This window comes from Diplotaxodon limnothrissa, linkage group LG23, assembly GCF_057381915.1.
Source record: "Diplotaxodon limnothrissa isolate DT_005_m linkage group LG23, D_limnothrissa_male_GT1.1, whole genome shotgun sequence".
In the NCBI taxonomy this organism is placed as follows: Eukaryota; Metazoa; Chordata; class Actinopteri; order Cichliformes; family Cichlidae; genus Diplotaxodon; species Diplotaxodon limnothrissa.
Window position 1 is genome coordinate 39,156,420 of NC_140617.1, and position 26,222 is coordinate 39,182,641.

General features: G+C 39.9%; 2 protein-coding genes across 2 annotated transcripts in view; one reads left to right on the top strand and one right to left on the bottom strand.

Annotated features, from left to right (window-relative positions):
• LOC146608648 (rho GTPase-activating protein 6-like) overlaps positions 1 to 26,222 on the bottom strand; it is a 140,642-nt gene that overhangs the window by 71,357 nt on the left and 43,063 nt on the right. The gene's annotated exons all lie outside the window — the stretch shown is intronic.
• On the top strand, positions 9,622 to 18,970 carry LOC146608649 (zinc finger BED domain-containing protein 4-like). Its single transcript, XM_085347751.1, has 8 exons — positions 9,622 to 9,634; positions 10,266 to 10,402; positions 17,035 to 17,488; positions 17,586 to 17,730; positions 17,810 to 18,041; positions 18,131 to 18,274; positions 18,369 to 18,437; positions 18,533 to 18,970. Exons 1-8 carry the CDS (start codon positions 9,622 to 9,624, stop codon positions 18,968 to 18,970), a joined length of 1,632 nt encoding a protein of 543 aa, XP_085203877.1.

Here is a 26,222-nt window from a genome sequence, read left to right on the forward strand (position 1 = left end):
GTGAGAGCGTTTCAGTAGTGTGTGTGAGAGCGTTTCAGTAGTGTGTGTGAGAGCGTTTCAGTAGTGTGTGTGAGAGCTAAAATTTCAGTAGTGTGTGTGAGAGCGTTTCAGTAATAATGTCCCTTACGGCACCTCATATAAAAACCTGGGCACACATAAACGAATTTACAGCAGGAGTTGCACAAAGAGGCTCCAGGGGATGACCTCAGAACTGGGGAATGTGTGTGTGTGTGAGACAGAAAGAGAAAAAGACAGCACCGTGGATCCCTTCACTCAGGAGGTAAATAGAGAAATCACTTACAAACAAAAACGACTTACAAATTATATCTTTTCAAGGGTTTTCAGACCACATTTAAACTCTAGAGACGATCTTCATCCGGCAGTGAAAAAAAACACACCAAAAAGTTGTTTTTAAGGGGAATTGATCACTCAACATAGACCAAAACCACACACACACACACACTTGCACACACAAAGTGACGACAGCATGGGTCTGGATTCAATCTAGAGGCCTCTATCAACAGACCAACCCACTTGTCCTAAATCACCATACTCTGTCCTGAGGGCCAATGAGGGGGAGAAAGGAGGGATGTAAAGTATTCTGAGTACTAGCTGTGCATTGCTTTAGCTTTCATCTCCATACCACCTCCATCAGAGCATGCTCAAAGCTACTGGGAGGACAGGACTGTTGTTCCGTGGAAATGTTTGTCCTGACAGGATACATTCAAAATGAGATAATACACACTCCCAGAATATTTCTAGCCAGTGCGGAAGATGTAATTCCTGGGGGGTTTATGGCAATTGCGCAATTTATGCGCAATTTATTTAAAATGAGTTGCAATAATGAATCCAGGCTGCCTTTTTAAGAGAATATTCTACCATTATCTCTCATGAGGAATATATCAATCAACACAGTGCCAGAGCTGCTTGTGCAATCATCACAAAATTTAATCCACTGGTTTGTGTTTGTGACGCTTGTTTGTCTGCATAAGCACAAGAAAACAGCTGGAACACATTAAAAAATGAAAATAAACTTAAACAAGAAAATGCAAACACATAAATAGATTTGTTTAACCTAAAGTTAACAGATTTTATGGAGACAGACTTTCACCTGTGGTGTCCTAGCAATGGAAATCTCCAAACTTGGACAAGTTGTAGTGACCTGAAAATGGTGTCAATGAGAAAAAAGACATAACACAAAGTTTTTTTTGATGGCAGGATATTCACATGAAACCACAGTTTGAGCTTCACTAGTTTTATGGTTCCGTATTATTTTTGCAATTTACTTTCGTTTGCGCTGATTCATTATGTTTCAGCACCAAACTACTTGGTAAGTTTCAAGAAAAGATCAGGATTTGGTTTTAAATGCAACACAAACACCCTGTTTGAATGCTCATTTTCTAGTGGGCATTAATATTATGCCACTTGCACTATCCCTTAGCCTTCTAGTAGATTAATTTATGGTGTTGTGGAGGTATGTAAGAGATCTCAATTTTCCCCTCCAACTTTAATCACTGCTTTACACAACTGAACATAGAAAACGCCTAAACCTTCACCCCCTCACTTCCCTTCACCCTGGGTGAGAGTGGAGCCACCTGGTGGTCTGCCACAGTGTCAATTTTAAAAACCTAGGTCACAATTATTGCACAAGATTTCTGGAAAACTTGACTGATAGTCAAAGTCATCGATGAACTTATGGTGTATCTATTGAAATGACCTGCGACATGATTTCCTCCATTGGCTTGTTCTCGAGCTATCATATTCATAAAGTTGGGTGTCCAGCAGTGTCCCAACAATACCCCATTAGCATTTCAGCACTGAGAGGTTAAAAGGACGAAGGGCTGAAGAGACAAATTTTCCACGTTTTTAACAATTTGCCATTAGACTGGACTGAGTGGAATAGTGGTGATCCTTTAAATTCAGTCCACTTATTTAATTCAGTTATTTCTTATATAGTTCCGGTTCACAATAGTGAACCCAACAGCCTCAGAGATATAACACTACCTCAGTTGCTCCATATCTGCAAGTACTTGGCAACAGTGGGGGAGGAAAAACTCTCCTTTAACATGAAGAAACCTCTGGCAGAACAAGCGCATTTGAAGATTGAAAGGCATGTGGACATTTGAAGGGCCTTAATTGAGGTGTATGGTCGTCTACTTTGGACTAGAGATGGACTGATCCGATATTACGTATCGGTATCGGTCCGATACTGACCTAAATTACTGGATCGGATATCGGAGAAAAATAAAAAATGTAATCCGATCCGTTAAATATCACGAAAGCACCTCACAAAACTTGCAACACGCCGTAACTCGCCTCAGAACGTTAGCACGTCGGAGCAGTATGCATCACGTGATAGAGCGGCTGTGGCATGCGGGACCTGTCGGTGGTCTGGATAGCATTTGGAGCTTCGCTAGCAACCCGGCATTTCATCTCCGACAAAGTTATCCCGAGAGAAGTAAAGCAAGTGTGTAAGTCCATCTCTGAATGTTTGTAAAGCATTCCTGCGTTAAGCTTAACAAACGATATATGGAGCGACTGCCTCTTCTTGCTGCTACTTCAATCATGAAACTGCTTAATGATCAGCTGATCGGCTTTTCTGTCGCGACTCCGTCTCTCTTGTTTATTTTTGGCCCACTTTGCACCAGAAAGAGGAAACCAGTGGATAAACAACAGCAGCACGTTTAAGCTTGATAAGCTGTTGTTAGAATTTATTTATTATTACTTTCTACTCGAGGATCTTTTTTCTATGCAGCTGACGGCTGGTAACTGTGCAGGGGCAGATCTAACAAAGTTTAGCCAGGGGGGGCCGATAGGGCATGAACAGGGAAAAGGGGGCACAAAGACATATTTTTCTTTTTTTTTTCTCATTTAAAATGTCTAGCTTTTAATAAATAATTATCTGACACCCAAAGTTTTAATTTGATGTAAAATATATAGAAGTCCATTGCTGTATATAGTGACTATTAAGTCTAATATACCCTAGTAAGCTATAGTACTTTTTCCTTTGGGAAGGTACCATCTGTGCAGTCTGCAATTTTGTTGAAGAAAGATGTTGAATCTATTTAATATTTCTTGAAAAATAATTGATTTCTGTGCATTTTTTTTCACACTGCATCAAATTAAGGTTGATTACGTCGATTAAGCATCATGAGGTGGCGCGTGAGGGGTGGTTCCCTATTTTTTATTTATTTATTTTTGTTGTTGCTGGGAGTTGGAACCCTATTAGTTAGGTTGCTTAATATTTACGCTAAGTACTCTTTAAAATACCAGAATAGGGAGGATGGTGTAGGTTTAAGTTTATTAGATTGATCAGTATTGCTGAACTATGAAATTTTTTTTTTTTGCATACAGGTATAACAGAATAGCTTTAGTGTAGTTGTTGTTTTAAACTTGAGTATGAACTTTATATAAAATGCAGCAAGATATTTAAAAAAAACAGTTTTGTTGATTAAAAACACTATATCGGATTCATATCGGTATCGGCAGATATCCAAATTTATGATATCGGTATCAGTATCGGACATAAAAAAGTGGTATTGTGCCATCTCTACTTTGGACTAGCTTGACTGGCAGGCAGCAAAACAGAGATGTAAGGCAGAGGGATACAACTGGCACTGTTTCTTCAAAGGCACATACCTGAACTATTTTGGTGTTAATATCCCTGAGCCTGGTTCTACTGTAGGTTTCTTCCTGTTAAAGGAGAGTTTTTCCTTCCCACTGTCGCCAAAGTGCTTGCTCAAAAGGGGTCATATGATGGTTGGGGTTTTCTGTGTTTCCTTTGTATTATTGTAGGGTCTTTACATCATAAAGCACCTTCAGGCAACTGTTGTTGTGAGTTGGTGCTATATAAATAAAACTGAATTGAATTAAAAGTATGCTATACTTAGTGTAATACAGGGACAATACAAAGGTTAGATAGTGATCTCACTTACAGGTTTTTTTGCCCATTAAACACTCTTCAAATTGAAAAAAAAACCCCACCATAATATAATGAAAACTTCTTTGTAAATTATTATTAGACTGTCAAAGAAACAATATCATCTGGGTGGAAACATAAGACAAGCAATCTACTGTGTACATAAATTAGGTCTGAGTAATCTCACATCATTTGTTTTGGTAGCTACTGATGACTGATTGATTTAAATTAAGTGGTGGGTTCAGATTTAGGTTTTGCACACATTCCAAGCCTCTGTATTCTTTCTTAATGCTGTTTGACTCATAGTTCCTCTTATTACACCAAGCTCTCCAAACACAGGCTCTCACTATCACATGTCAGCATTCCCTCCTTGAAACAGATGCTTTTGGGTTGTTGTTGTTTTTTACTGGGACATTTCCAGTTGTTGGTTTGATGCACACCACATGAATAATTATCCAAACATGCCGGGGATTGCACATGTGTCGACATCTACATGTTAATCTTCTTTATTAGAAAACAGATTAAAAATATCCAAACAATTACAGATGGCCAGTGTGTGTTTTTGGTCTTGCTCCAGTTAAAATGTTCTCTTTTGCAAACCAGCCATTGTTGATTCTGTCAGCAAGTAAATGGCCTGAGTGGGTTACTACATGCGTATCAGCCTCAGAAATTTTGATTTAAGGCCAGCGCTTGACCTCTAATAGTGCCATTCACAAAAGATTTAAGTAGGAGAAGCAAACATATGTTCATTTGTGATTATTATACACTTTAAGTTTGGCTTTAAGCAAATAAAACTCCTGCAAAACCTTTTTACATCTTGATATCAAAGCATGCTTACATATCAGAGTGCGCACACACTGATTTCAGCACAGGTTTCTATTTTTTGAATGTGTGCATGGCATGTGCTGTTCAAGTCATATGCATTCCTCTAAGCCTGGGTGTTGTAATTGCCCAGCTTTCAGTGGCGTCACCACACTGACAAAATAAATCCGTTTTTCTTCTTGGTGAAGTATGTTCTCTGTCTCAGTCTGTCAGCACATCTCTGTACATGTTTATCTGTGTCTGTCTCTCTCTTGATGTGACCTTCCAACCTTCCATCCATCTGTCCAGCTTTCTACCTGCTGCTCTGTCAGCGTGTTTGTGTCACTTGGTTGACAGCTTGCTCTCTGTGCATCTATAAGTAATACTGGTTAGGTTGTCTATATGCGAGTCAGGTGCTTTAAAGGCATACATACATTATTTTTCGTTATCTTTGAATCCTCAAATTCATTCATCAGGGATCAATGCCAAAAATAGCTGAAATCACCTTAGAAAAATGATCAAGCTAGAACTATGACAGAAGTCCAGTAGATATAAAACAGTGTCAGGGACAGAGCCCAGTTTCATAGCAAATCATGAAGCAGTCACAAAAAAGCAATATATATTTGTTTGCAGTCACATTTTTATTAGTCTGTTTCTTGTAAGCAGTACCTATTTTGTCCAGATAAAGTGGGTATATTTCAGCATGGCAACCAAGAAAAGAGCTACAAAATGTATTTTTGTAAAACTAACACTTCAGTTTTAATGTCTCATCCTAATCAACCTTGATTTAGGTGAACTGGCTGACTGATGATCTGCAGTGAAAGTAGGGAGCAGTTTGAAGAAAGACTGGAGAAGTTGAGGTATGCATGGGAGAGAAGAGGAATCAGGCATGATTTGTGACAGAATGATAGGCTAAAGGGAGCAACCAAAAGTAGAAGACCCTAATCAAGTCATGCCCCCCTGCCCCCAACAAGGTAGCTTTTATAACCTTGCCTAACCAGGTAGTTAGGTGGACGAGGTGGTACCGAACCAAGAAACATGTTTTTCATTAGTAAATATTAAAAAATAGCTTAAACGAAGTGTGAAAATCTAGGATATGTATGAGCGGCGAAATGATTTGCTCCACCACCACCTACTCAAACATCAAAACAATGCTTTGTTCATCCTTTAAAAGTCACGTACATGGACACTAATCAGTACATATGAAAGGGAACAGATGAAAAATAGTGTTAAGAGGCACAAATAATGGTGGGAAATTGATGTTGGGAAAATACCATAAATATTGTGTCCAGAGACAAATAATTTGATTAGGGCCTTGGTACTGAAGATAATAATATTAATCATAAATCATAGGAGTGTATTTAAAATAGATAGTCAGTGTGCATTTAATTTTCAGACACTTAAAGAAAAGGTGGATGGTTTTGAGTACACATATATATATATACAATTTTTTCTTGTGTATCTAACTGTGCAGTTTATGAGTTCTCTGTAATAGCAGGGTACATTGCAGAGATGCTGCATGCAGTTCCAGTACTTTGAACTTCATTTTCCCCAGATTAAATTAAACTGGCCCACATTTATAGCTGACAGGCTAACTTTTCCCTTTAAACATCTTAGACTTAAATTCAGAAAATAACTCATATGGCCTCCAATCATCGTCGCTTCTTGAACGAAATTAACCGCTGCAGGCAGAAGTAAAGAAAAACAAAAAACTGCATGTGTTCTTAGTACTTTACCACCACACTCAAAATGTGTCATAAAGCAGTGCAACTATTAAAAAAACCCAGATCAGTTAACAAATGTAAAACAGCCCCACAGGAACGTTTGTGGTGGTTTACTCGGCGTAATGAGCTTTTGTAATGATTTGTTGTTCATCGTGAATCATGAATCACTCACAGATTAAGTACAGAGAATTTCAGATGCTGCAACTCAATGTGAGGTTTCAGATTTATTGGCTGGTCAACGTATAAAAACTATTTTCATGTCCTGGTGATCACTGAAATTAAATTTCAATAATACTTCAAAATAAATGACCAAGAGTGCTGCTAAGTGGTGGTGAAATTTCTTACGGATTATGGAAGGCTTATGGATTTCATTTCTGTCAGAATCTCATCTGAGGGTTGTCTTAGTACTACCGGCATCTGCATTGTCTGAACCAGCAGTGGCCATGTCGACATGATTTAATGTTGTTTTTGGCTCTGCTCTCACTCCTCTGAGTGTCACATTCTTTAGATGAAAACACTCTTCCATTCAGTTCACCTTTCAGTGTTACGCGGGTTCATGGAACTCAATCAGGATTTCAGTCGACCTTGTAAGATTGTGTAGCAATGTAAGATTTGAGGACATATTCCTAATTTTCATCCATAGTCCCTGTGCAAGGAGTAAAAAACAGAGTCATACTACATATGTACACTGTCAAAAAAAATAAAAGGAACACTTTGAAAACAAATCCAGTGTTGGAGAGTAACGGAGTACATGTACCGCCGTTACGTATTTAAAATACAAAATATGAGTATCTGTACTCCATTACAGTTACCGTTTAAAAAGGTGGTATTTAGAATACAGTTACTTTGTTGAAATAAATGGATTACACTGCGGTTTTTTCCTGTTTCATATGTTAGGCTATGCTCGCTCTATTTTTGGTAATTCCACGCCGGTGGAAACCCAAACAAAACACACATTAAGAGGCTCAAATGCCCGTGTCTCAATCTTGCGTCTCATAATGACGTGAAAAAGTTTTTTTTACAATGATTTAATATGAAGGCAATAGCAGAGTGTTACAGGCATCGCCCTAAAGCAGGGGTGTCAAACTCAAATACAGAGTGGGCCAAAATTCAAAACTGGAACAAAGTCGCGGGCTAACGTTAATATTTATTGAAATATATTTATTCCTCCAGATATAAGAATGAATCTTTTCTTATGGATTCAAACACGTTTTGCTGAAAAACTATATGAAAAACTGTAAAAATATGGAACAAGCAAAGCTTAATACTAAACAATATATATATTAGCTAGTGATGGGATTTCCGGCTCTTTTTAGAGATCCGGCTCTTTCGGTTCGGCTCACTAAAAAGAGCCGGCTCTTTCGGCTCCGAACCGGCTCTTCAGGTTGTTTTGTTGCTTTAATTAATTTATTATTAACAATAATATAAAATTATGCACAAAAGGAATTACTAACGTAAAAACAAGTGGTTTTATTTATATATGTTTATATATAAATATATGCGGTGGCCCCTAGAGACAAAACACGTACAAACTCCAAAACACATTTCTAGCATTAACTGAACTTCCAAAGCAGAGCTACTAGATCACTTAAATTACACAATTGAAAGCATGTGTGTATTTGTTTGTGTATTTATACACAGGCACTCATATATATATTCAAATAATTTAAAAAAAAAGTTCATTTACCTGTTATTACCTGTTATTTTCTACGTAGCACTTTTAATTCTTATCCCTACTTTTATTTTTTCATGTCTATTTAAGTGCTATTTATGACACTATGTTTGCACTGAAGCACCGCAGCAATTTCCTAATGTTGTAAACCTGCTCAACATTTGGCAATAAACCCCTTTCTGATTCTGATTCTGATTACCACACACCAAATCCGGTCGTTGGTACTTGCTGGCTTGTGTAGCCACAAGATAACAAAGGCTCAACACTGCGCCCAGCATCCTGGAGCACTTCTGTTGTCTTTTGTACGTGTTTTGAGTTTTTATGTGCTTCTGAGTTTTTATATGCTTCTGAGTTTTTACGTGTTTTGGAGTTTTTACGTGTTTTGGAGTTTGTACGTGTTTTTACGTGTTTTGCAGTTTGTACATGCTTCAGAGTTCGTACGTGATTTGAAGTTTGTATGTGCTTTGTCTCTAGGGGCCACCGTAAATATACTTTTATTTATTCACTCCACATAAAATGTAATAAATAAATCATATAATACAAAAATCAACTATTCAACATTTCAACTTTTAACTATTTAAATTTTCAGCTTTTTCCTTTCACAAATTTAAAGTGAAAAGAACACAAAACACTGCAAACCACAACACAATTAAATATAAATTATAATATGAAAACTAAAAGAACATGCATATTCTCTGTCATATGGACCTGCATGAATAAACTTTCTCAATCCTTTATCATCTGCAACCGAAAATAGTTGTGGATGATTACTATACCTTTCTAATGTTGTTGTCCCTGCCTCTCTTTCTCTCTCTCTGGCTCTGTTCCTGTGCTACTGAGTGTAACTACCGCCCCTCCCCCCTCTGCCCAGCGTAAAGCACAAGGCTCGCGTGCAGAGTGAAACGGAAAAAAAGTGCGAGAGAGAGAGAGGCTGAGAGAAAGAAAAAAAAAAAAAACCCACGTGACGGCTCGCGATAAGGAGCCGGCTCGCGTCGTTCACGTCAAAGAGCCGGCTCTAAGAGCCATTTCGTTCGCGAACGACCCATCACTAATATTAGCTGTATAATACCAGTAGGCCAGCTCTAATAGTAATTTGGTATGGCTTCGCGGGCCAAATGTAATTAGGCTGCGGGCCAAATGTAATTAGGCTGCGGGCCAAATTTGGCCCACGGGCCAGAGTTTGACACCTATGCCCTAAAGAATGTAGCCTCATGGGTAGGGATGGGTACCGGTGTCCGGTGCCATTGTGGAACCGGTTCTGACATAAACGGTAGTAACCAGACCGAAAAGCAGCGCACAATTCGGTGCTTCATTTCGGTGCTTTTTTTCCCTGAGAAATCTAGCCAATCACTTCCTTTCCCAGGATAGTAGGCGGGCCCAGGTATGTACGGTTTTTTCTTTAGAGCGGAGCTAAAATGCCGAAGGCGAAGCGCTCGAGAGTGTGGCTGTATTTCACAGCAAAAGATATAAACTCAGCAGCCTGCAACAAGTGCTTAAAGGTAATAATGTGCAAAGGAGGTAATACCTCAAATCTAATGAAACACATGGTGTCGCATAGCGTTTTTTTAAAAGCCGAGAAATGCACCGCATTTGATAACTTGCAGCAAGACAGCACACCTAGCACATCTGCTGCGGTGCCTGTTCTCGGAGTTAGCAACATCCAAGAACCCGAAGAGGAGAGTCCTGGCCCAAAGCCCTGCCAGTGTAGCAGAAATGATGAGGATGATGATGCAGCATCAGCCGTTCTTCTCTGGGTGAGTATCTTAACGTTGTTCGTGTGTAATTTAAGTTGAGTAGGCTAACCACGTTATTACATTAATGCATGTAAGGTGAACTAGCAAACACCGTCGTAGTTACATGCGGCTGTCTTCTTGTTTGATGGCAGATACTCCCTTCATCCTGGCCAAAAAGGCTAAAATGACGAAAGAAAAAGTGGACGAAATTCACAGGGCAGTGACAAAATTTATAGTCAAAGATCTCCATCCATTTTCAACGGTGGAGTCACCATCATTCAGGTGAAAAATGTTGTATTACTCTGACATAAAAAATAGACTGCATAATACTGTAAAGGTTAATATGTTCATAGCTGCTTAGCTTTGTAAGTCTTCTCTAAATATTATAAGTAAACTATATTTGAATAAAAGGTGAGCTATATGTTTCTTTTTTGTTTTGTTATTTTTCTTCAATTCAGGGAGATGTCCTCTGCCCTTAATCCGAGGTATCAGCCCCCATCCAGGGATGATCTATCCAACACACTTATACCTGCTTGGTATTGTGTGGAGAAAAGCAACCTTGTAGGAGCCATAATTGAATGTATTGAATTCTGATGATCGCTGGGTTTTTATTTGCTTGGTTGTTATGGGAGTCACGTGGGTGCTAGCGGTGACATAAATGGGCGTTGTCAGTCTGTCATTCACTGGTTTTGATTTTGACAGAGAGGAGGGCTGGGTAGCCGTAGTTTTTGTTGACCGCTGCACAACATGTTTCGCTTCGTTATATTAGAGCCTGTGACGTTGTAAGAGTCTGAATCAGGAGCCGATGATACTACTCTGTAAAAATCGCAAAGCACTTTAATAAACAAGCAAACAATTCCACCTCTCGCATTATTGCGTAAAGTTGACAGCGCGTCAGGCAAATAGGCAGGCTTCATCCCCGGCCTCTAGCGACTGTGGAAGTCGCTACATCTTTAGTCAACAAAAAACGGCATTCTGGAGAAGCAAGCCGTAAGCAGGATCAAAAGAAATCAGATCAAGGAACCTGAAAGACGCCAAGTAAGTGCAGCGCATCTGAATGAGTGAGCCCAGCAGCACCGACACACCTGACGCAATTCTGAGGAGCGCAGGTAAGAATACCTGTGCATGTCTGGTTGTGGAAAAGGAAGCCACATTGCATTAGCGCTGAGATGTTCAAGAGGAGACACTGAATGGAATGAATGTTGGTTAAATGTGCAACGTTTTTGGCTGCGCCCCCCTTGGAATGATGTCTGCGCTGCGTCTTATTAATTATGCTGCTTGGATGACGTTCAAATGGACAATTAAAGTGCCGTTACGTTGAAAGGATTTTATGGTCAAAGTCTATTGTGGCTTCCAGTGGATATATTTTAATGGATGATCACTGAAGATTAAAATAAATAAATTAAAAAAAATCGAACAAACAAACGGGAAAATCATGAGTCAAGCAGGTGGTGATGATTGTTCCTCTAATCATTTGGGGGAAAAGAGAGAAAGAAAAATGACTGGAAAGGCATTGTTGAATAAAATCGAAAAATTACAAAATGAATGCAAAATTTATGTCAATAAAATGAAAGGACTAATACAAAAAATGAAAGCGCTCATGCAACACAATGAAAATCTTTCTCAAATTAAGCAGTATTTGGTGGATTTAAAGGCACTGTGTGAAAAGGCTTCAAGTTCACATGTTGAGGTGTCGTCTTTGGTGCCAGAGGAGGAAATAATAAAACAAGAGGAATGGTTTTCAAGTATCATGAAATACACCAATGTGTTTTTAAATGAAATTCAGAACTGGATAAATCAAAGAGAACAAAATCCTGCTGTTCGTCCAAAGCAAATCAATTTATTGGAAAACAATGTTGCATCAAATACTGAGACAGAAGTGGAGGATGATATCAAGCCAAGTGATAGTGTTTCAAATGTTGAAAGCGACAAAACTTCTTCATCAGGATCTTCAACTTCATCTGTTCGTATGAAAGCTGAGGCAGAGTTGGCAGCTTTAATGATAAAGCAGAAATTATTGGATGAGAAACATGTACTGGAAGAAGAGGAGGAACGTCTTCGTAAAAGAAAGGAAAGGCTAAAATTGGACACTGAAATTGCTGAAAAAATGGCTACAATAAATGTCCTTAAAGCTCAAAGTATAACAAGCAAAAAAGGATCTTTAAAAGTTTCAGATGGAATGAATTCATACATTTTCCATGAAAGATCTAAACAAACCCTTAATGTTGATGCATTGGAATTTATACCTCACATTTCTGCAAAACAAAATTCATTGACTAATGCTGAAACTCAAAACAGGAGAAAAGATAAAACCCAGGAATGTGTCATGCAACAAGCCGTGCTGACTGAATCTTCTCAAAATAAGCATCCTCGACAATATTCAGTTATTCCTTCAAACCCATCTGATGCAAATGGACAAAATGACTGTTATACAAATGGTATGGTGGAACCGGAACCACAAAATGATGTTATTGGAATAATGACTAAACAAAATGAAATAACAACACTCTTAATCCAACAACAAAGCCTCTTCTCTTTACCAAAGAGAGAAATACCTCATTTTGATGGAGATCCACTTCAATATTATTCATTTATTAAAGCATTTGAGAATGCAGTTGAGTGCAATACGAAAAATAACAGCGATCGTTTATATTTTTTGGAACAGTACACAAGAGGCCATGCAAAGGAATTGGTGAGAAGCGGTCAACAAATGAACTCAGATCATGGTTATCGCAAGGCAAAATCACTGTTAAAGGAGCACTATGGTGATGAACAGAAGGTCGCAGCTGCATATCTGGACAAGGCACTTTCATGGCCATCAATTAAAACAGAGGAAGTAAAAGCTCTTCAGAACTACAGTTTGTTCCTCAGGGGATGCTGTAATGCAATGGAGGAGGTGCAGCATCTGAGTGATTTGGACATGCCTTCTAATATGGTGAACATTATTAAAAAATTGCCGTATAAATTTAGGGACAAATGGAGAAGCCATGTTTGTGACCTGCAAGAAAGACATAAAAGAAGAGCCAAATTTATGGATATTGCAGACTTTTTGGAGAAGCAAATAAGAATATTAACTGATCCTGTATTCGGTAATATACAAGATTCTCCGCTTTCTTTACCAACAAAAGGAATGAGTAAAGCCAAGTATCAAGGCAGACCTGGAAATAAAGGAACAAGCTTTGCCACCACTATGCAAGTTGTGGAGAGTACACCTAAGCCTGCGGAAATGGAAATGAAAAATAATCAGGTTGGAAGGAACGTCTGTATTTGTTGTGGAGGAAGACACATGTTGGACGTCTGTGCACAGTTGGGAAAAATGGCTCATGAGAAGAAGATAACCTTCTTAAAGGAAAATGGCATCTGTTTTGGCTGCTTGTGTATAGGACACATCAGTAAAGACTGCCGTAAGAGGATTTCCTGTTCAAAATGCAGCCGGAAACATCCCACCATCCTGCACAAAGAAAGTTCACCTTCTGAAAAGACTGACAGGAACATGCAACCGCATGTGAACACACTGGTGTCGAGTGGTCTTACAGGGGCTGGAGACCAGGACTGTAAACTGCCCATTGTGCCTGTCCAAGTAAAGTCAAAGAAAGGAAGCAACATTATTACAACATATGCTTTTTTGGACCAAGGGAGCACAGCAGTTTTCTGCACTGAGAGTCTGATGCGCAGACTTCACCTTGAGGGAAGGAAAGGAAACATCCTCCTCAGAACCATGGGCCAGGAAAGAATTGTGAGCAGCAACACTTTATCAGGACTGGAGGTTGCCGCTCTTTGTGGTGACGAATTTCTGGAACTGCCAAAAGTGTACACACAGGAGTCCATGCCTGTACATAAAGGAAATATTACAACACCAGGAGATATTGAAGGATGGGCACATTTAAAACACATAACCTTGCCTCAAATAAATGCAGGAATCGAACTTCTGATTGGAACGAACATTCCCAAAGCCTTGGAACCTCTGGAAGTGGTGTGTAGTGTTGATGGAGGACCGTATGCCGTAAGGACAAGGCTTGGCTGGACCATCAATGGACCACTTTCAGGAAACTGTGAAGCTACAGGTGATCAGAAGCATCCACAAGTTACAGTCAACAGAATTTCTGTTGTCACGCTGGAGGAGCTTTGGCAGCAACAGTTCAAGAATGACTTTCCTGAGAGCAAAGTTGATGAGCAGGTTGGATTGTCAAGAGAGGATCAGAGATTTCTGGAAATAGTGACTAACTCTGCCAAATATGTGGGTGGTCATATCCAGATAGCATTACCTTTTCGGAATGCCAGTATCAGTATGCCAAACAATAAGAAAGTTGTTCAACAACGTCTGCGCTTTCTACAAAAGAGATTTGAGAGAGACACAGTGTTTCATACTGAGTACAAAGTCTTCATGAATGAGCTTCTGGCTAAAGGTTATGCTGAAAAGGTCCCGGAAGAGGAGATGAATCGCAATGATGGCAAGCTGTGGTATATACCACACCATGGTGTTTACCATCTGACCAAGAAGAAACTCAGAGTTGTGTTTGACTGTGGAATGAGTTATCAGGGAACATCTTTAAACTCCCAACTCTTACAAGGACCTGATCTTACAAGCTCTTTAATAGGAGTGATCACAAGATTCAGGAAGGAGCCAGTTGTAGTTATGGGAGATATTGAATCCATGTTCCATCAAGTCATGATTCCAGCTGAAGATAAAGATCTATTGAGATTTCTCTGGTGGCCTAAAGGTGATCTGGAACAACCAACATCTGAATATAGGATGAATGTACATCTCTTCGGGGCAACTTCGTCACCAAGTTGTGCCAACTTTGCACTCAGAAAGTGTGCGGATGACTTCGGACATCTCTACAGTGAGGAAGCTGTGAAGAAGTTGTTGCACTGTTTTTATGTGGACGATTGTCTTGTGTCCGTTGAAACTGATGAGGAAGCAGTGTTAATGTACCACGAGTTGGTTTCTTTGTGTGCCAAAGGAGGATTTCTGCTCAAAAAGTGGATCACCAACAAGCCTGCAGTGCTGGAATCAATTCCTGAAAGTCATAGAGCCACAGGAATGAAAGAGTTGAACATGGAATTGGATTCCTCAATGATCAAGCGAGTTTTGGGCGTGGAGTGGTGTATAAAATCAGACTCTTTTAAGTTCAAGATTGTGCTCAAGGACAGACCGCTCACCAGAAGAGGAATCCTTTCAATTGTCAGTTCTATCTATGATCCTCTTGGAATGCTAAGTCCTGTGGTCTTAACTGCTAAGAAAATCCTAAGAGATCTATGCCAGGAAGGAATCGGCTGGGACGATAACGTACCAGAGCTGTTTTCCAAAAGATGGTTAACATGGCTCCAGCAGCTCCAGCTATTGAGCAAGTTTGAAGTGAGTCGTTGTCTGAAACCTGATGGATTTGGAGAAATCACGAGTGCTCAGTTGCACCATTTCTGTGATGCCAGTGAGGATGGGTATGGAACAGTGACCTACCTGCTGATTGAAAACATCTGTTCAGAACGACACTGTGCGTTTGTTATGGGAAAGGCTCGTGTTGCTCCTCTTAAATCCTTTACCATCCCGAGGATGGAGCTCATTGCAGCAACCATGGCCAGTCGATTGGATGTACTCTGGAGGAAAGAGCTGCAGATGGAACTTCTGGATTCTGTGTTTTGGACAGATAGTGCTTCTGTTCTTAAATACATCAGGAGTGAAACTTCAAGATTCAAGGTTTTTGTGGCCAACCGAGTTTCACAAATCTTAAGAGTTTCATCTTCCTCGCAATGGAGATATGTGGACACTGCCAGTAATCCAGCAGATATGGCCTCAAGAGGAGTGAAAGTCGATGTTTTTATGAAGAATACAAAATGGTTGTCTGGGCCTCAGTATCTTCTACAATCTAGGAGTGAATGGCCTGTCTACCCAGATGACATCAGTCTGCTTGCATCTGATGATCCTGAGGTAAAAACAGTTGCCACAGTGAGTGTTGAACAAGCTGGAGAAAATTCTGTTACTCGCTTGTTTAAACATTTTTCTACCTGGAGGTTCACATCACGGAGGAACCTGGGAGCGACTGATAAGACTGGTTCGCAAAGTACTTAATTCCATAATGAAAGTACAAAACCTGGATGAAGAAGGTCTTCATACTGTACTTTGTGAGGTTGAAGCCATCATTAACAGCCGCCCAATTACCAAAGCCTCAATGGATCCTAACGACCTGGAAGCTTTGACCCCTAATCATCTTCTTCTGTTAAAGACTTCACCGATATTACCACCAGGAGTATTCCATTCCACTGATATGTACACACACAGAAGATGGAAACAAGTCCAATACATGTCTGACTTGTTTTGGAAAAGATGGGTGAAGGAATACCTACTACAGCAACAGGAACGTCAGCGATGGATTGGAGTAAAAAGGAACCTCATCGTGGGAGATCTGGTTCTTATCATGGACAGTTCGGCACCTCGAAACTCTTGGCCAATGGGACGTGTGATAAAGACTTTTCCTGACCGAAGAGGATTCGTTCGTCAAGTTCGGATTAAAACTCAGACTAGTTGCCTGGATCGACCTATTACCAAACTGTGTCTACTGCTGGAGGCAGATCACAGTCAAAGACTTCTGGGTCCAATTATCAGACTTGGATTGTATTTGGACATAAAATGTCTCTCATTTTTTTTCTTTAAAGATAGACTTTAAGATTACCTATAGGATTCCTGCGGGTAATATTGAAATACAGTAAATGCTTGACTTTTCTCTGCATGTTTTATGTCTCCTACTTGGTTAATTATGGGTAATTATTAGAAGGGATCCTAATAATTAGGGGCTGGTGTGTAGGAGCCATAATTGAATGTATTGAATTCTGATGATCACTGGGTTTTTATTTGCTTGGTTGTTATGGGAGTCACGTGGGTGCTAGCGGTGACATAAATGGGCGTTGTCAGTCTGTCATTCACTGGGTTTGATTTTGACAGAGAGGAGGGCTGGGTAGCCGTAGTTTTTGTTGACCGCTGCACAACATGTTTCGCTTCGTTATATTAGAGCCTGTGACGTTGTAAGAGTCTGAATCAGGAGCCGATGATACTACTCTGTAAAAATCGCAAAGCACTTTAATAAACAAGCAAACAATTCCACCTCTCGCATTATTGCGTAAAGTTGACAGCGCGTCAGGCAAATAGGCAGGCTTCATCCCCGGCCTCTAGCGACTGTGGAAGTCGCTACAAACCTCATCCAGAATTTGGCACAGGTTAACAAGGTCGCTATCACCTGTGATGGATGGACCAGTATTGCTCAGGACCATTTCCTCACAGTGACTGTTCACTACATCTACAAAGGCAAAATGAAGCAGAATGTGCTCAGCACTGAAGCAGTTTATGAGTCACAAACAGGTCCAGTTGTCGCTAAAGAAATATCAAGCGTTGTGGAGCAATTTCACTTGGGAGGGAAAATAATTGCTGCCACTGTAGATAATGCCTGCAACATGGATGTTGCTTTGAAAAAATTGGACTTTTTAAAAGTGGGATGCTTTGCTCATACCCTCAACCTGGCCGCACAAAAGGTGTATGACATTCCTGCAGTTTCCAGCTGGTGTGCCAAAATCCGTTCAGTTGTGGTGTGGCTCAAACGTTCATCCTTGAGCAAAACTGTGCTCAGAGAAAAGCAGCGAATCCTGAGTAAGTAGCACATGCAGTTACATATCAAGAAGTATTGTTATTCATATTACCTTTTTTATAGTAATTTAAAATATGTTTGTGTCTATCTGTGCTTTAGATTTGCCAGAGCATAATGTAATTCTTGACGTTAAGACGCGCTGGAATTCTCTCTTCCTAATGGTGGAGAGAGTTATGGAGCAGTTTGATGCAATCCAGGTAGCTGCTCTGGATCAACGGCTGAGGAAGCCTATGGAGAAGGACAAGTAAGTGAATGACATGAGCATCACTTGCAAGAGCTAAATAACGTCATTTACCTTTAACATTGTGAAAAATTTTCAACAGACTAGAAAGGTTCACGCACACTGATTTAATCAAGGCAGAGGAGTTTATTAAGTGCATGCAAGTCCTGTACACGTCAACCATGTGTGTCTCAAGTGACAAGTCACCCACATGCAGCCAAATCATCCCCATCCTGGCCAAGCTGGAGGCACATTTCAGCCGATGTGATGAAGACAGTGTTTTCACCTCTTCAATAAAAGAGAAAGTCTGGGGTAGTCTGCAGAAAAGATATCAGGTATTTGCAGACAATGTCAATGCGCATGGAAAATAGGGTTACCTTTTTTCCAGTATCAGGTCCTATGTTATATCTTGTTTTACTTAAAGGATGAAAACCTTCAGAAATTTCTGAAGGAGGCCACGATGATGGACCCACGTTTTAAAGGCAGGCTAGATGGTGAGGCAGCTACTGACATCTGGGACAGGTTGGAGAAGGCAGCAGTTGCAAATGCCACAGTAGCAGTTGCGCAGGTATTTTCATTGTGTGTGTACAATCTTGTCCTTTTGCATCATGATGTAGTTTCTATGTTGAAGGAATGCTCTTTTACTATCTGTGTGTCCATAGCCTCCCACTGAGGACCCCAAAGCACACAGCGAGGTGGATGATGCTGACATGGACAAGCCAGAAAAATATGTAATTTCAGATTTTTTCTAACACAACCACTACATTCTAAAAGTGATCTTTATTTATTTTGCAAACCTCACACATCTTTTTTTGTTGTTTTTCAGCTAAGTAAGGTCCAAAAGTCACCCTTAGAAAAGCTGTTTGAGGATGAAGACAGAGAGCTTCAACAGGCTGCTTCTCAAGCGGGTAGAGTCCCCTCAATCACAGAGCAGGTACATAAGGAGCTTCAAATATACAAAAGACTGCCAGGAATTACCTCTGGACAAGACCCTGTGGCCTGGTGGTGGAGTAAGAGGGATACACTCCCCAATTTATCTGCCCTATCAGAAAAATACTTGTGTGTCCCAGCCTCATCAACGCCTTCTGAAAGAGTTTTCTCTTGTGCTGGGCATGCCATCAGCCAAGAGCGATGCCGTATAGCTCCAGAAAAGGCTAATATGATTATCTTCTTGCAAAAAAAACTGCTAAACATCACAGGTTTCATGAAAAAGTTTGTTTTCAATTGTTTAAGCACTGGTTCCAAAGACGTTATGTTTTATTGACAGAAAGGGCTAACTTTGTTATAATTTTGCTTAAAAAAATTACTGGGGAAAATAAAAACACAAGAGGTTTTTGGACGAAGTTTGTGTTCTTTATTCTTTAAGCACCGGTTCGAGCACCGTTTAAGCACCGGCACCGTTTCAAAAGTACCGTTTTGGCACCGGTATCGGATAAAACCTAAACGATACCCATCCCTACTCATGGGCAGTGCAGTCCGTGCTGCAGGGAGAATGGACTGCCATACCTGTTATGTGTCTGTGAGCGAGGGAGGGAGAAAAAAGAGAGTGGAAAAGTACGAGTTGTCACTAGAGCTGGGCGATATAAGATTTTTTCATATCACGATATGTTTTTTTCATTTCAGGCGATAACGATATCTATCACGATATAAGCCAAATAACTATATTTGTAAGTTAAATGTGCCGTTGCTCACAAGTAAAATGTGAAATAATCAGCAGCTTGTTTTTATTTAAATATTTATTTCCCATAATAAGTTCAACAGGGTAGATGTACTTAAGGAACATGAGACTTTTTCAGATAAATAAAGGCAAATATTGCAAAATACACAAAAGGCAGCCGCTAAAGCGTTTAAGTTTCAAAATAGAACAAACGAAACAGACGACTAAATTGTCAATTCCACTTAGAAACAAAATATTAATTCTAAAAATAAATCTTAGTTTGTTTTACAGAAGAACAGACAAAATTGACTAACTTTTGTCAATATCAAATAAACTGAGAACTAAAAGGAAATTCTCAATCTCTCCTTGTTGTATAGCTTAGCTTTTCAAACAGTTTTAACAGTTACTTTAGTCTGACAAAAGCCGAATGACGAATTAGCGCTTCCAGTCAGAGACTGAGGCTACATCCACACGTACACGGGTATTTTTGAAAACGGAGATTTTCCGTTTTCGTTTTAAAAAATAATCCCGTCCACACGTAAAGGCAGAAATGAAGGAAAACGCTGCTATGAACATGCCAAAGCAGCAGGTGGCGCTAGATTCCTAACCGTGCAGAAATGTTGGCCAATCAGAAGTCTAGAAGCCTCGGTGGGAAAAAGTAAACAAAGCTGGGGCATAGAAGCAGAACCGAGTGGTATGTGTGGAGGGACAGTAACTGTGTGTATATGTAAGCATTTAAACACTGCAGAGAGTAGAATTAACAGTAACAGTATTGTAGAAATTCATTTCACCGAAACAATAACGTGGCGCACAGTGTGACGTCAAAAAATGCGCACACCTTTGACGCTGCGTTTTCTCCGTTTTTCTAGTCCACACGTAAATGCAAAAACGGAGTTGTGGTTTGCAGGGAAGAAGGGAAAACATAATGAAACAGAGTGAGATGTCCACACAAGTTACCTACACAATCTGTTTAGAAGTATGACTCAAATGATTAGCCAGTGCGCTGCACTTTCTACGCTGTTGTTTTACATTGGAGTTCTTATTATTTCAGTTTTTCTGATTTTATGTTAACCGGCAGCGGTCACGCAGTGCTCAAATCCGTGACAAAAACACAACCCGTTTGTTCAAGTGCAGAGTATAATCCTTCTCTGTATCATAAAGGCTGCTATCTCACAAACAGATACTTTGTCTTTCAGCTCCTCCACCTTAATTCGCACGTGCACACACGCACGCACGCGGACGCCAGCAGACACGCTGTCCTCCACCTCCCACGCCTCCTTAATGTTTTTTGCCACAACAGTTGCCATGGTGTCTCGGCTCGCCCGCTGCGCTGGACAATAACAGGGACGTGTGTGTTTCTGTGATATCGTCTATACGCATGTGTCAGCATATAATAGGACACGCTAATGTTGTCTAATAGTGCAGCTTATACCCAATAATGTGCTGTGATTCTTCACAAGGTAATTGTATTTGAATACATTTCTGTAAATTTGTGCTGTGTGATGTATTTGGTGGCTGCAGGAAAGTCAGAAATAGCCTGCACTTGTTGCCATAGCGCCACAGTAGAAGCGTCTGGGTCATTATGGGACGCTGGGAGAGTGACATGACATCAGCATGCTCACATGGGCTGAGATTGGAGATACAAAGTCACAGGGTTGGCGGTGGTTCTTAACCACACATGTGAGCGATGAACACTACGATATCACATATTTTCTCTTTTTTGGGTGTTCGAAAGACTTTCCCACAAATTCAAACATTCTTCTTTTATAGAAGCTGACAGTACGTGAAGAAAACAGCAGCCCCACGCGTGCTATAATACGTCAAGAGAGCCACCATAGCAAAACCTTACTTTGTCTTCTTGCCGCTTGTCGCTGACACAGTTCTGTCTGACGTGGGAGGTTCGGACCGGCTCTTGACTAACAGCCGTTAAGGAGATTTTCTCCGGCGAGCGAATATCCAGAGACGCTCGAGAGGAGGGTTTGGAATAGCTTGAATAGTAGAATAAAATGTTCACTGACTGATGTGACGCAAGTGTGTTTGTTCAAGCCTCTTCCAGCAGAAGGATAGCTTCACTCTCTGCACATTTATCCAAACACATCGGATGGGCCCTTGTGTGTATTTGTGCACCAGCTTTTGTGTGTATGACTCTGCCATCATGGATATCTGAGATCTGTTAGAGCTGAAACACTGGATGTTTGGACAGCGTTTGAACTCGTTTTATATGAATTCACACAAACAAACCTGTCCTGATGCTTTAAAGTATTCTCAAGTCTTCTTGAGTCTCCTCAAATCCCCTGTCATTCCAAAGATCTAAACATTCTTGTAATTGTGTGGTCTTGAGCAACAGTCCTTAGGTTTTATGAAGGTCTTTCAAAGTTTTTCTTTGGACTTTGGCAGCTTTTATACTCATTTTCAGTCCAGTCCTTATACCTGACAATTTTCAGAGGAATGTTCCTTTGTCTGTTACGCCACCGGACACTAATCCATGTGTCATTCAAGGATAAAAAATGTACTTACTTAAGGGATAAAAGTTTTGAATCTATACAATGGGCAGGTTCCTACTTAGTACTTTTCTACTTGTGCACTCAACTGACTTTATACAACTTGTCTCATTTACATGGTTGCATCAAACAGCAACTTGGAGTTCAGCATTTTCACCAAGGATACTTTGGCATGCAGACTGGAAGAACCAAGGATCGTACCTCCAACCTCATAATTAGTAGCTGCCATGCTCTACCTCTTGAGCCAAGGCCACTTATACATTGCAGATAACTAGGCAAAGTCTAAGTGACTAAGCAATCTCTTGCAAAAGCATGCAAAGCATGTTGAATTTACAAAAAATAAGCCATAAAAGAGTATTTCTGCACCAACAAGGTGTTCCAAAACAGCTATTAACTGAAAATTAACAAAATTTCTCTAAACAGTTTCTTTGTCTGACATCTTGCACTCCAAATCTGCAAGTAGAGAGCCATTTCAGCCATCAAAACACAATGAAATCAAATTAAACAGTTTTGTATTTCTTATAATGACTTAGCAGTATACCCTGGGTGTTGGTGGGGTTAACATCCAATCTGATCCTTGCCTGCAAATGTATTTGCTTAATGTTTCCATTTGGTTTTTGAATTACTAATCATACAAGCACCAGGTGCAGAAGCACGGACACAGACAAAAAAGGAGCTGAATGGCTGTTACTAACATACTGTACCTGGCTCCCGTTGCCTGTATTGTTCTGCTTATTTTCACCACTATGATAATCAGCTCAGTCTGGTCACTGCCGCACTTTCCCATGCAAATCAATTTGTCTCATAAATTTGAAGGTATCAGGTGTTTGTTTATGCCAGAATAGGCCAAAGCCTTCTGTGAAGGAGCTAAAACAAGGAGGTATCTTAGAGACTGTTGAGATGAGAAATACTTCCCTCCCTCCCTCCCTGGAGTCATATCTCTTTCTCTGTCACGCCTACCATCTTCTTTCTTTGTGTTTAAAGTCATCCATCTCTCTTCTGTGTGCTGTGTTTGCAGTACACCCTGGCCCACATCTTCCGACAGCAGCTTCTTTCATTTGAAGAATGGAAAACAACAGGTAGCATGAAGCAGAGCAATGCCACAAATGCAATTAAAGCCACAAGAAGACAAATTTCTCCAGCTTAATCGAGTCTGCTGCGATGATAAAAGTAGAAGCTGCAGATTTCTCCCTTTGGTTAGGCCTCCTGTGGACTTTGAACTCAGTTTTACTCTTATGTTAATAACAAATTAGCACAAGTGACACTGCTTTAGCATACCCGTCAATTGTGTTTATGAGAGTGTGTGCATTTGCATGTATTTGGATTCTTTGCATTTTTCCAATATTCCCTTTTTACAACTATGTGTGCATTCCTACACTTGCAGGATTGCAGGATCAAAGAACATGCTGATATGACCTGTACAGTATATATTTGCATAGCTGGATACACAGAACATAGACGTGTGTGATCAGAGCAGCATGGAAGTCACCTGGCCTGAAGCATATCAAACGGTTACCAAAGTCAGAGCGAGCGGCCTCAATTCTTCTCAGTTCATGGTATAAATATTTAGCCTGCTGTATAAACACAGCAGCGTTTGAGAAATGTGCTGTTCACAAATGAAAGCAATGCTTTTATCCTTTTACTGATAATATGGGTGAAAGACAAAACTGTTGATTCAACATGTGCAGCTATTAAGTATGTGTCTCTGCTACACTGTTAGCAAATTATCAGGCATTATCAGAGATATTATGCCGTTTTGTTTATGTGCGATCCAAATTCGCCACACAAAGAAAGCTCGGAGTGTTGTAAAATTCTGCCCTAAAGAAATACATCGATTTTCCCCTCAGCATTTCCACTTCAGAAGTACCTGATACGCCTGTCCATGCAGAAAGGCGCCTAGGGTAGCAACAGTGTGCCACTGTGCTGTCTGCAGTCTATAGCTTATTTAAGATGTCCTACAGATGCATACATTTCTGTTAACTATTAAAGAATTACAAGTATCTTTTTAGGAAAAGAACAATAATTTAGGACAGTGCAGTTTGTAGGACGCAGGTCACACAGATACTACTGTGAAGAAGATATGTTGCAGCGTGAGCTATGTCTTATAACGTCCTGTGTGACATTATAAGACATAGCACATTTAATGGATTTGTGCCTCCCGTGCCTCTGATAAGGACAAGCAGAAGAGAATGAATGAATGATGGATGGGGTTGGTTATTATTAATAATAATAATGATGATAATAATAATAATAATAATTTAACTAGTCATTCAGATGTGTTTATTGAGCCTTCTCACAAAAAAACATAACAAATTAAATATCAGTTTGTACTGTATATATGAGGTCCTTTTTCTATTTTAATTGATCACTGATGTGTAAAAAATCCCAATTCATGTCCATGAAAATGGAAAAAATTCATTCATTTTCATGACTATTTATCCTAACTGCCAAGATAGCTAACTGCCAGTTATGATAAATAAAAAGTAATTGATATAGAAAGTTTTACCAAATAAATTAAATTGTGTGTTGACAATAATTATGACAGCTCCATAATGTTCAAAATGAATATTACATTTCCACAGATATTTAAATCTTACAGGACTTTAATCTACTGATTTTTGTTTCTTATCATGAGTTTCCCAACATTACAAAACCATTACAAAAATTTGCCATTTTATATAGAAACAGCTAGAAACAGCTATTTTCAGTTGAGTGATACTATAGTAACATAGGCTGATCTTAGTTTCCTTTAGCCCTGTCCCTGCAGTGGAAAAGAAGTGTGTTTTTGTAGCCAATGCATTGTAGAATTTTTATATTAATTTGCTCTCTTTTCGTCAGCTATGTCTGGCTGAACCTTTGAAGTAAACATGAATACTCTCCTGCACTGGGTTTCTAGGGAACACTTTTTTATATTTTATTTTTGCAGGTATGTAGAAGTACTGGAAAGTGCTGGACTCCATCAGAAATCAAGTGTTTCATAGTGTTGCACTTGCATATACACAAACAATGAGCAGACATTTTTGTCAAAGTTCCATCCCTATTTTTTTTCCAAACTCTGCACTGCTGGATAATCACAGCATGAAACAGACGTGAATCTCATGTGAATGTTTTTTTTCTCTAGTAGAACTAAGCCTTTAACAATGTAAATCTTTACAATATAGTAATAATAATGGATTGCATTTATATAGCGCTTTTCGAGACGCTCAAAGCGCTTTACAATTTCACTATTCATTCACTCTCACATTCACACACTGAATGGAAGCAAGCTGCCCAGGGGCAGACTGATAGAAGCGAGGCTGCCATATCGCACCAACGGCCCCTCTGGCCATCACCAGTAGGCGGTAGGTGAAGTGTCTTGCCCAAGGACACAACAGATAGTGCTGGGGATCAGACGGGTTTCCCAACCCCCTGAACCACGGTTTCCCCACAAACCACGGTCGCCCCACAAATAATGCACAATAAATGCATCTTTTTAATATGGGAATGGCTGGTATCAAGGTAGGTTGCAAAGTGGCGTGCAGATGTTGCAACATTTGCAGGCAGGCTGCAGCAGTGTATATAATATGTCTAAGGTGTTTATATAAGACAGATCTCAATCAAATGCATAGAAGAGTGTTAACTGAACCATTTAGCAAATGTAACTCAAACATGGATATTTTTCAGGCAATATTTTCAGTTAAAGATCAACATACAGTATGCCTCTAAAGTGTATTTACAGCAGTAGGAATCAAATCTCTAAAGCACATCGGGATAAACATATCAGGCTATCACTGGGTTTGGTCTTTCATGGGATTCATTAACAATAATAAAAATGCAGATTATCACCAGTCTCATCCATCAGCAAGTTGACCTTCCAGTCATCCTCCCAATAACAGGCAATTTAAAGTCTCAGCATTTTCTTCACATTATTCTGGCAGCACATTGGTATGCTCCACTTGTAAATTGTTCAGCTGCTTTAACAATTTGTCCAGTAAGAATGCTTCCAATAGAACTTGTCTACAATGACTTTAAACATTTACTTTGTCTGATTTGGATTTCACCACTGAAACATCTAAATATGGAAGAGCAGAATAAACTTGGGATTTTTTAGGCACATACACCCAAAGACACATGAAGGTTTTATGTTCTGAGAAGGTTAATTTCCTAGACAGTTACTGATATGCGGTTTACCCTGAGCTTCAGCAGGCAGTGACTGTGTGTATGTGTGTTTAGGTGGAGGACGAAGAAAAGTATAAGGAAGACAGGAGGTGGGGTTTGACAGATCCATCTCCCATGTCTTTTTCTCTCTCTGGAATGCAGCTGGAATCTAAGCTAGACTCCCTGGTTGGCTCCACCCACACTCCCACCACCTTGTATCA